The sequence below is a fragment of the Lissotriton vulgaris genome, chromosome 10, assembly GCF_964263255.1.
Source record: "Lissotriton vulgaris chromosome 10, aLisVul1.2, whole genome shotgun sequence".
Classification (NCBI taxonomy): domain Eukaryota; kingdom Metazoa; phylum Chordata; class Amphibia; order Caudata; family Salamandridae; genus Lissotriton; species Lissotriton vulgaris.
The window spans coordinates 851,921,516-851,933,576 of record NC_141698.1 but is presented as its reverse complement, the minus strand read 5'-3'; the positions used below and the strand labels follow the sequence as shown (position 1 = coordinate 851,933,576).

At 44.2% G+C, this 12,061-nt stretch overlaps 1 protein-coding gene across 1 annotated transcript in view; it reads right to left on the bottom strand.

Moving 5' to 3' along the window:
* The window catches only part of CFAP69 (cilia and flagella associated protein 69), a 552,009-nt gene that overhangs the window by 340,910 nt on the left and 199,038 nt on the right, over window positions 1-12,061 (bottom strand). The window contains exon 10 of the mRNA XM_086941791.1: window positions 5,679-5,727. Within this exon, the coding sequence (XP_086797917.1) occupies window positions 5,679-5,727 (49 nt within the window). The remainder of the gene's footprint in view (window positions 1-5,678; window positions 5,728-12,061) is intronic.

The window sequence follows — 12,061 nt, the reverse complement described above, 5'->3', positions numbered from 1 at the left end:
AGTTGGCAGAGAGAGAGGGTTCAAGCTGGAGAAGAGCTGAGTTAAATAGTGAGCTGGAACTGAAGGAAGCAGTCAGAAGCAGTTGCTCATCAGGAGGAGGTGTGAATAGCTGGAGTCTGAAGTAATGCCTTTTAGAAGAGACGGAGGAGAGATCGTGGACTAACTTATGGGAGCAGATGGAGTTAATTGGACATTGGCGCAGAGACAGAGTGAATAAGCTAGTGGAATGAACGGTGATCAGAGCGGCAGGAACTATTAAGATTGAAGCTGGAAGGTGGAGACAGTTCGTGAGGGGGAGAGGAGTCCAGTGCAGAGTGATCAGCGCAGAGGTGTACCCAAGAGTGCAGGAGAGAGAGAGAGTCTGAGATGAGCCAAGGCACAGACGAGAGAGGAACCCAGATGACAGCTAGAACAAGACTTCACACTAATCAGGTGATATTGTTTTCATCACATTAGTTTACTTTACACTTGCATCTTAATCTTGTCCTTATTCCCTAGGCTATTGTATGTTTAAATCTTTTCTCTTTCAGCGGTGTGTTCTACCTATAGTCTTTGTCAGTCACAGATCTGTGTAAATGTTTATATTGTTGTAATAAAATAACCCCCCAGTTTGTAACAAACTGGCGTGTATCTCTTGTATTCTTGTCCAATCCAGGTAAACAGCGCTCCTAGGTGTTTAGTGTTTGCATGAATGGATGAGTAATCCCAATCAGGTAAGTGGTGATCACATAAATAGGGAGTGAGTGGACCTATGATGCCAAGAATAGGAGACATATAATATTAATTGGCTAACTCCTAATATTGTAGTAGCAGACCCTTAGTGAAGAGACTTCCCAATATATATATATATATATATAGGTGTTCATAGGAATGTGGTCGTCGTTGATATACGGCGTTAGTGAGAACACTGGGGAGGATTACCAGTGCCGATACCCACAGGATTGTGGCTTGAATAAGTGAGAGCGCTAGGAGGTTGAACTAGCGTGTAGTTTTGCAGGATTGCAAACGGTTTGGAAAAGGGAGCATTGGGTTCTGCAGGCCCATGTGTAGACGCACCGGATTGTGTGTCATATCTGCCCTAGGGTAGACCGGTCTGGGTCTGGGTGGCCGCGAGACCAACTGATGTGAATATAAGTGTGGTGTAGGGTATGGATATCCCTAGTAATCAGTGAGTATTCTTAGTATCCCTATAGATTTAGTGGTGTTTTTAATAATATGAGCTTGTATATTGCGAGTTCCCCATCTTCAGGTAGGTACCAGGTGCCTGGATAGTTGGTCCTGAGGAGGGATGTGATTACGTTCTGGCTGGGTTGGAGGGGCCCCTAGGGGCTGATCCCACCTACTCAGAAAATCCAGCCATTACAAAGGCGTCGTCGACAACTTGGAACTTCTGTCAGACTTTCCAGAAGACTGAGAAGAGGGTTTTTTGAAGGCTGGATCAGTCTTCATCCCCGAAGAAGGCGTAGATGGTCCTACCCTCTCCTTTTCACCATGGTGAGGAGATTCGACTGGACCTTGGCTCTCAGACTCTCTTAGACTCCCTTGGGGTCTTTTTTGGAGACCCCCAGAGAGTCTGGAGAAGGAGAAGGGGAACCCCTACCCCCTTTGACTGTCCTTTTAGTTGATGACACTGATGAAGGGTCCTCACTGTCACTGGAGACTGTGTCTTTTCTGGACTTCAACTTCTGAAGCCAGGCATCACGATCCCGTAGGGTCTTGGTGGAAAAAGTGCGGCAGATCTTGCCGTCCGCAGCCTTATGATCAGGATAGAGGCAGTAGATGCAATCTTTATGCTTATCCTCAAAAAATAATCTTTTCTTGCCACAGGTGGAACATGGCTTGAAAAGGGCCTTCTTCTTTTTCTTATCAGACATCCTGGAAGGGACAGCTAACAATTTTGAAGAGAAATCCTGAAGAAAAACTTCTAAAAAAGTAGAGATTGAGCAGAGCTCAAAGGAGACTCCCTAAGCACAATGTGCGGTAGAAAATCTGAGGCTCTGAGGTTCCTTCAGGAGGGTTCTATGGGGTGAGGCTCTTCTGATTGGCTGATGCTTAGTTTGGTCTCTTTTACAAAAAGAGGTGGATATGCTACAAAAGGGAGTGAGGCCCAGGCCTTTTTCTTTCTCTTTTGTACCTACTGCTATGTTATTTTGTTACTGAGACTCCCATTCCGATGACGGGGAATGATACAAAAGCATGGGAATCTATGAAAGTTCCAATACTGTTAGCCGAGCAGTGGACGGTAGACGTAGGTGATTAGCCTTTCTCCACGACAGCAAACTAATACGTTGTACAGGTATGTATCACTTACAATGCAACTTTTACGTCGTAATGCTGTTACAACGCAGCTATTACAACGCAGGATCCATTAGATCGGATGCCATTACAACGCATGGCATTACATAGCAGATGGTATTACAACGCATACCATTACATCGTAAGTATTGGTAAGTATATAATTTTTTTAAATTTTATTTAATATTATATAATTGATTTAATTATTATTAATTATAAATAAAAATAAATAAAAATATGTATTTATGTTTTTAAATATTATAAATTAAATATATTAATTTAAGTAATTTTTTAAATAAGTATGAGTATAGGAGTATATGTTTTGGGGTACTGAGGTATATGTTTTGGGGTGTTTGGGTATTTTTAGGTTTTAGGGCAGGGTTTGGGTTTTGGGGTACAGGGGTGTTTTTAGGTTTTAGGGCAGGGTTTGGGTTTTGGGGTACAGGGGTGTTTTTAGGTTTTAGGGCAGGGTTTGGGTTTTGGGGTACAGGGGTGTTAGGTTTTAGGGCAGGGTTTGGGTTTTGGGGTACAGGGGTGTTTTTAGGTTTTAGGGCAGAGTTTGGGTTTTGGGGTACGGGGTGTTTTTAGGTTTTAGGGCAGGGTTTGGGTTTTGGGGTACAGGGGTGTTTTTAGGTTTTAGGGCAGGGTTTGGGTTTTGGGGTACAGGGGTGTTTTTAGGGTTCAGGGGTAGGTTTGTGTTTTGGGGTACAGGGGTGTTTTTAGGTTTTAGGGCAGGGTTTGGGTTTTAGGGTACAGGGGTGTTTTTAGGTTTTAGGGCAGGGTTTGGGTTTTGGGGTACAGGGGTGTTTTTAGGTTTTAGGGCAGGGTTTGGGTTTTGGGGTACAGGGGTGTTTTTAGGTTTTAGGGCAAGGTTTGGGTTTTGGGGTACAGGGGTGTTTTTAGGTTTTAGGGCAGGGTTTGGGTTTTGGGGTACAGGGGTGTTTTTAGGTTTTAGGGCAGGGTTTGGGTTTTGGGGTACAGGGGTGTTTTTAGGTTTTAGGGCAGGGTTTGGGTTTTGGGGTACAGGGGTGTTTTTAGGTTTTAGGGCAGGGTTTGGGTTTTGGGGTACAGGGGTGTTTTTAGGGTTCAGGGGTAGGTTTGTGTTTTGGGTTAATTAAATTATATTTACATTTTTTAAATTAATTAAAATATATTTAATAAATAAAATTAATTTTATTACATTAATTACATTTTTAAATTAAATTAATTAAATTAAATAAATTATTTCATTTAATTTAATTTAATTTCAATTATAAAAATATGTAATTTAAGTTAATTTTATTATTTTAATTAAAATAAATTATTTCCATTTTTTATTAAAATTACATGTATTAAATAGATATTATTTTATTAAATTAAATTAATGGCTATTTTAAAATGTATTTTAATTAAATTATTCATATTAAATTAATTAAATTAACTTAATAACATTTTTTTTAAAAAGGTATACTTACCTATATTTACGATGTAATGCCATGCGTTGTAATACCATCTGCTATGTAATGCCATGCGTTGTAATGGCATCCGATGTAATGGATCCTGCGTTGTAAAAATTCCCTTGTAACGGAATACGTTGTAAAAATCCGCGTTGTACTGACACCAATCCGTTGTACATCGTGAAAGCACCTACCCCCTGCCCGTTGAAGCCTAATAGGAGAATTCCTCTAGTTTTATTGACACCCTACATTTTTAGGAGTGTCTTCCCATTGGTAAATTTTACCACTGGAAGATAAAGGATTTAGGACAGGGTGAGTCTTTTAGGGGACCCACACCTCCCACTTCCTTTTTTTGGTCCTGATGAATACCGGGGATCACCCCTAATGGTTGAAACATGTTGACCAACACATAACTGAGATACGTAGGTCGTAACTCCCCTGCCAGTATCTCACCCTTCATTTTAACATTGTCCAGTTGCTTTTTCATTAAAACTCTTGTATAAAGTAGAAACCAGGACAATTTTTAACACTCTAACCTTTTTTTGTTTGCACCCACACTTCACAACCTGCTCCACTGCAACTCAGGTGTCGAAGCACTCCCAGGTGACGCTAGGCCACTTGGGTGGACCCCGATGATGAAGCAAGTCACCACTAGGTGGTGAGTGAGGGTTTTTTTAACAAGGAATATTGATTCCACGTTTGGAAAGCCTTCATCCTACTCATCGGGTAATACTCCTTCATTTGTTTTCTACCATGGGACTCATACCATGACGATGGGTAAGATTCAAGCATGTGAATCTATAAAAGATACAATACTGGAGAATATATACTTATTTTATAAAGCATGTTCATATCCAGATGAAGATGGCTTTCAAGAATCCTTCTCCACTGAAACTCGTGAACAAGCATTAAGGCACATTTCTTGCCAAGTTTAGGTATTGAAAAAACAAAGAAAAAGATATTTTCAACACCAATTGACATGTGATTGAAAGAGCCTGACATTAATATGTATATTTCATTATACTGAATTTAATTTTATAGTTTGTTCTTTTGTCCATATTGTGTATGGTATGTTGTTTTAGGTTTTGAAATACATGTGGTTATATTTTAATAAATATTATATTTTTTATATATTTCTGTAAAGTTTTATGTGTGTTTTAGAGGTTTGCACAGTTGGCGCTAAGTGTATAGGGTGAAGCATAATAGTCCCCAGGAGAAGCTTTTGGTTGTTTTAGTTGCTCTCACGTGCATTTATCTTATGGTGTGGGGTGGGAGGGAGGAAGAAAGAAAACAAAGAGACAGAGTGCCCACTCCTGTGGGTATTAAAAAGGCAGTCAAGGATTGAGAGTGCACTGTATCCAACTTTCAAGTATCGCTGTGCATTTACTGCCTTGTCGATTCTTTGCTGCTCTGGCTGATGTCTCCATTGGTTTCTTGGTGCAAGGTGGGGGAGCCAGCACCTGCACAGAGCTTCAGCAGCAGGCAAACATCTTGGTCGGCTCCTAGCTCCAGCTAATTAAATAAATAGATGTTCATTCACTAAAATATTTGAAAGTGTTTTTTTTTTGTATCACTCTTGTGGTTTGGAGACCGGAAGGTAGAGCATAATGAAAGTTTTATAGTAATTTGCCAAAACTTCTTCGCAGGTTTGGAAGGCCTTACTAATTGTTGTCATTCTCAGATTTGAAAGACTTAAGAAATTCCCTTTTTCCTTCTCCTATCGCTCAACAATATTTCCACTCTTGTGTTATGCTCAATAACTCTGTTACTGACTAGAGGCAAAGTGTATTTGGGAACAAACTGTGGGGTTTCCTCTAGACTTTTCTAGTTTAGATACACAGGTAAAACAACAGTTTTCCAGTACCCAGTTTACAACAAGGCTCATCAACAGCACTTCATACTATGCACTGTTCTCAGTTTACGAGATTTTACATTCATTAGTCTTACCTTCAGAAAATGTGGCGTATAGGATCAGCTCCTTAGCAAATCCACTTTCCTAAAATATAAATTTCACATTTTACATAGCTGAATTGTTAATATTCAAATTACCAGATAACAGTTATATTTTAGTGCCTAAACTGCATGATACTTTACAAAGGTTGATTCAATTCATAGTTTCGAAATTTACCCAAGCAGTCTAATGCCCCATTGTGAGGGCTTTCGTTGAACCACACATGCAAAATTTGCAAAAAATTATCCAAGTGGAAGTGATTGTAAGCAATAATGCCAATTGAAATCTGTCAAAGGTAAAAACAGCTTTACAGCCTTCCTGGTCTGTAAACATAATATCTTGCACTATCTCAACATCCCTAACAGGAAAGGTGTCTTTCGTTCGGGATGTGGAAAATTTGGGAAAATGCAGTAACTTTAGTAGGAACTGATGATCAGGAGACCTCTTTAAATGGGCATGCAGACAATTTGGGAACACTTTACTTTTACATGGAACAGACGGTCAGTTACAATGGCCCCTTAGTTTTTTGAAGTACAATGCTCACTCTCCTCTGGTCCCACAATCCCCCAACTGTTTACCCTGTAATTGAAGTTCACATAATAAAATTACTGTTCTTTTACTGGTGTCAATAATGTCGCAAGCTACTGAAACAGCCGAAGTACATCATACCAAGAAATGCAGTGTAGTACTTTTTTTTTTTTAATCTTCTGCTAGCAATCCTTTACACTTGCAACCAAGGGTAGGGAACAGAGAAAAGTAAGAGTACAGACTTAAAGGTAAGAGTACAAAACTGTCACCTTGAAATGAATGTTCACCTAACAATGTCTTGTAATTCAATTTATTAGGCAGCTAGTGATGATCTTTCAACAAGCGTTGTCAACCCCTTCGATGCTCATGACGAATGGTTCTGTCATTAGCTTCGGTGCCCCTGTGCTCATGATGGAACCATTCCGTCATGAGGACAAGAGCAGGAAATCCCTCTGCTGCAGACAGCAGAGGGATTTCCTTCTCTCCCCCAAAGCCTCGGGAGCTGGGGAAGAGCTTCCCCAGCTCCCCAGGCCCCCTCCCTGGTTTCTGTGCCATGACGATCAGCGCTGTCGTTATTGCACAGAGACCGAAACTGAAATGAGCTTTTGGTTCATTTCAGTTTCACTTTCTATGTGCTCAGGGGGCTAGCTCAGCCCCCCGGGCACGTAGAAAGACAGGAAAGGTATCATTGGAAAGGGGAGGATATCCCCAGGAGGGCCAATCTCAAGCAGGGATCCACCCACTAGACACCAGGGAGGGGGGAGCAGCCCCTTGTGCAAGGGCTTTTGCTCCGCCCACATTTTTTTGGTGTGATTTGGTCTTTTTGCCCCCCCCCCCGGGGGGGGGCAAAAAGCCCACTAGACGCCAGGGATATTTTTTTATGCAGCATAATTTATTAGGGTGGGGGCTGCCCATAAAGGGCAAGTCCATGCCCCCACTCCGCAAAATGTCCAGCCTTTCTGCCCCCCCCGGAGGGCAGTTAGGCCCCCAATCTGCCAATCTGCCGCCCGAGGGGGCAAAAAGGCCACTATACGCCAGGGATTTTTTAAATTATAATTTGTGGTGGGGGCTGCCTAACATGGGCATGCCCACGCCCCCACCGCCCCGCAAAAATACCAGCCTGCCTGCCCCCACTGGCAGGCCGATGGGGCAGTAGCCCTCAATCTGCCCTCCATGGGGGCAAATATTCCTCTAGACGCCAGGTATTTTTTTGGGCAGATTTTAATTAGGATGGGGGCTCCCAAACGGGTATGCCCATGTCCCCACCCCCTCCAACGCAAAAGGTACAGCCTTCCTTTCCCCCATGGGAGCAGATGGGGCAGTAGCCCCCAATCAGCCCCCCCGCAGGGGCAAAAGGCCCACTAGACGCCAGGGATTTTTGGGGCAAATTTTAATTAGGGTGGGGCATTGGCATGCCTGTTTTGGGAAGCCCCCACCCTAATTAAAATTTGCACAAAAATTCCCTGGAGTCTAGTGGACTTTCTGCCCCCCTGGGGGGCAAGTAACCCACTAGACACAAGGGATTTTTTGGGGGGCAAATTTGAATCAGGGTGGGGGATGCCCAAAACGGGCATGCCCATGCCCCCACCCCTCCTCACAAAAAATACAGCCTTCCTGCCCCCAATCTGCCCCCGTCGGGGGACAAAAAGCCCACTACACGCCATGGATTGTTTTACGCAAATTATAATTAGGGTGAGGTTGCCCAAAACGGACATGTCAATATTCCCACCCCACCCGCATCAATTACAGCCTTTCTGCCCCCCATGGGGGGGGGGAGATGGGGGCAGTAGCCCCCAATCTGCCGCCCCGGGGGGCAAAAAGACCACTAGACGCCAACGATTACGCTGGCTTTTTATATGCGTGGGGGTGGGGGCTGCCTAGAATGGGCATACAAATGCCCCCACCCCCCGAAAAAACAGCCACCGTGTTTCTGCCCCCCTTGGGGGCATATCAACGCAACCATTCCCGATATCCCCACCAGGGCAGCAGAAAGCCGACGAGGCACGGAGTTGTTTTTAGCATTATGCCTACCTGAGGATTTTGGGCCCTAGCGCAGCTGGCACATAGGGAAACCTAGGAAACCTGTACATTTTTGAAACCTAGACACCCAGGGGAAACCAGGATGGGGTGACTTGACTGGCTCTCATAAGGTTCTGTTACCCACAATCCCTTACAAACCTAAAAATGTGTTTAAAAAAACCCATTTTCCTCACATTTCTGTGGAGGAAAGTTCTGGGATCTGCGTGGATCCACAAAATTCCACCCACCCCACGTTCTCCAAAGTCTTCAGAGAAAAATGGTACCTCACTTGCAAAGGTAGGCCTAGTGCCCGCAAAAGGAAACGCCCAAAATGCAACGTGGACTTACCACATTTTCACAGTGAAAATTGACCCTTTTTTGCAAAGTGCCTAGCTGTAGATTTTAAACCCTAGCTCTGCCGGCACCTAGGGAAAACGAGCAAACCTATATATTTTTTAAACCTAGGGGAATCCAGGATGAGGTGACTTGACTGGCTTTCACAAGGTTCTGTTACCCAGAATCGGTTGCAAACCTAAAAATGTGTAAAAAAACACATTTTCCTCACATTTCTGTGGTGGAAAGTTATGGAATCTGCGAGGGTCCACAAAATTCCACGCACCCCGTGTTCCCCAAAGACGTCCGAGAAAAATGGTATCTCACTTGCGTGGGTAGGCTTAGTGCCCGGGACAGGCAAGGGCCAAAAACCTATTGAGGCAACATCAAAATTACCTATCACAAAACAACCACATTTTGCAAGGGGGTCCCATGAGTTTTTGGCCCCGGGATCGGCGGCCATCTAGGGAAACCTACCAAACCCAAACATTTCTGAAAAGTAGACACCCGGGGGAGTCCAGCAAGGTAGTGTTGCGTGGGTCCCCTAACGCTTTCCTATACAGAATCCCCTGCAAACCTCAAATTTAGCTGGAAAAAAATCACTTTTTTCTCAAATTTCTGTGTGGCAAAGTTCTGGAATGCACATGGATCCACAAATTTCTTCCCACCCAGCGTTCCCCCAGGTCTCCCGATAAAAATGATACCTCACTCGCTTGGGTGGGTCAAGTACCCGCAACAGGCAAGTGCCCAAAACCTATTGAGGCGTCATCAAAATTACCTATCACAAAACAACCTGGTTTTGCAAGGGGAGTCACCTGGGTTTTTTGCCCCGGACTCAGCAGTCATCATCGGAAACCTACCAAACCCACACATTTCTGAAAACTAGACACTCGGGGGAGTCCAGAAAGGTATGGCTTTGTGGGAAAGTTCTGGAATCTCTGTGGATCCACAAATTTCCTTCCACCCAGTGTCCCCCACCCTTGTCTCCCGATAAAAATGGTACCTCACTTGTGTGGGTAGGCAAAGTGGCTGAAACAGGATATGGCCCAAACCGTATTGTGCAGACTTCAAAATTACCTATAACAAATCTACCTGGCTGTTTTTTTCAACTAATTTCCAATTTTTCTTATATTTAACTGGTAGTTTCTATAAAGAAACCTTGAAGGATCTACGCAAATGACCCCTTGCTAAATTAGGAATTCTGTCCACTTTTCCAAAATGTATAGCTTTAACTGGAAGGAGGTTGAAAGCACAAAAAATAGCAAAAATAGGCAATGTCCCAGAAAAATGCCAAAACTGTGTAAAAAATGTTGGTTTTCTGACAAACCTCTGCTTGTCCCTGAAAGCTGGGAAGATGGTGATATCAGCACCACAACCCCTTTTTGTTATATAATTTGCAGGAAATAAAACAGAGGCTTTCATCTGTAGCCCTTTTTTCGCATTTGTCCCCCCCATAAACAAAATGTTGCTGTATTTTGGCTCATTTCTGGGTCCCCTCCAGGGGAATTCACAAACCCCTGGGTACCTTTAGAATCCCCATGATGTTGAAAAAAAAAGGACGCACTTTTGGCGTGGATACCTTATGTGGTCAAAAAGTTACAGGGGCCTAAGAGTGGACTACCCTAAATAGCCAAAAAAAGGCTTAGCACAGGGGGGAAAAGGCCTAGCAATGAAGGGGTTAAATATGAAAAACAATAACAATGTAATACGAATATAAATAAGCAACAAAAGACGTGGAGAACAGAGTCACCTGTTAGATGCATTTTCATCCTCTCAGGCATACCTTCAGTACAGGCCTCCAATCATCAAATCTAGTCAAGCTCGCAGGGGGAATGCTACAGCCATTCTAGCAGAACATTGCTGAGGAAATGCTTTCTTATGTTAGGAATTAGCTTTCGACTATGAGACTACACATCGGTCCCTTGTGAATCTGTGAAAAAATGCCTACATACTCCACTTTTTGGATGAAAATAATATTGTCTACTTTTAGTGTCCTGCTATGTGTTCTGATGCTTTCAGGTACAAACTACAATCGGCTATTAACAGAAAAAAGTACAGATTTTTTTTCTGACAGTCTCTTAATTATAGTTTTGTCTACAAGAAGCAAAACAAATCAGGAGAGATGTTCTTACCAGTGCAGTGTTCCAGGGGTTGGTCTATCTTAGAAATGGGATCTCTGGCTGGCCAAGGCTTGCGCCAAAGCCATTCAGAGACCACCACTCTAAGTCAGGGCAAGGGAGTTACATGCCAAGATAACCCCTGCTCACCCCCTTGGTAACGTGTCACGAGCAGTAAGGCTTATCCCGGAGGCAATGTAGGTTAAGTGTTTGCACACGCACCCAGCAACAACACCCAAGGCCCACCACAAAGGAAACTCCACACAAGGTTATATATAAAAATAGCCTTTGTATTATAGTAAACACATTAGATAAAAACACACACTTTACATTGTGCCAACAGGCACGGGCAGAATTTAAAAGGGGATATATGTACAGGACAGGGCCACATGGACCACTGTCAGGAAAAGGCACTTTTAGAACTAGAATACTTGTTAGAATTAGCACTTAGAACATAGAACAATAACCACTGTAGCACAAAAATACAATATGTAGAGCACACAACCAGTAAACACTGGTAACAGGTAAGTACCACCTACGCAACCCTAACCACCTTAGGAGAATGTCACACAGGGAACCAGGACCTCACTAGCAACACCTGTACTAGGAGAACAACCACCTAAGTATCACAATACATTTAGGGGGATAAGCAGAAAAGCATAACACATGATGCATAGAAACACATTCAGAGGTGCAGGTAAGAACAATTGTGCAGAAATCACATTAGCCACCACCTGTGACTGTCCCTGGCACCAGCGTGCCTCCTGGCTCTTCTTTTGGGGCTCAATGAAGCAATAATAGCCACCACAACGTGGGAGCCTCGCAGGTTCTAGAACCAAAATGCCAACAGGAATGTAGGAGCCTCTTGTGGGCTCTAAAGAAATAATGCGGGCTGGGAGCCTCGTGGGCTCTGCAGAACTGTGTGCCCAGTGTGGGGGGAGCGGCCCGCTGCCAGCCTGGGCCGCTCTACCCTCGAAAATGCCCCCGGAGCCTCTAGGCTCTAAAGAAACAAATGCTACACTTAGGAGCCTCGCAGGCTCGAAGTAATAATGCCCCCGTGGTTGGAGTCCCTCTCGGGGGGACTCGGAATGCGCCAATGCCCCCAAGACAACGCGATCACCAATGAGGGGGGGGGCGGGCACCGGCAATGTGCCCAGACGCGCCCCCTCTCCTTAAAGCAGCACCAGGGCCTTTGAACAGCTAAGGGACTCACCGGGGCTCTGCAGGTCTCCGCTCGACTCCTGGTCTCTGGGGCGGACACAGCGCTCTCCTCCTGCTCCGGTCTCCCTCGCACCGGCGGGTCGCTGTGCGGGAACTCCTGCTCCTCGGGGCTCCTGCGGTGTCCTGGTGCTTGGGCAGCCTCTCGGTAGCTTCCAGAGGAG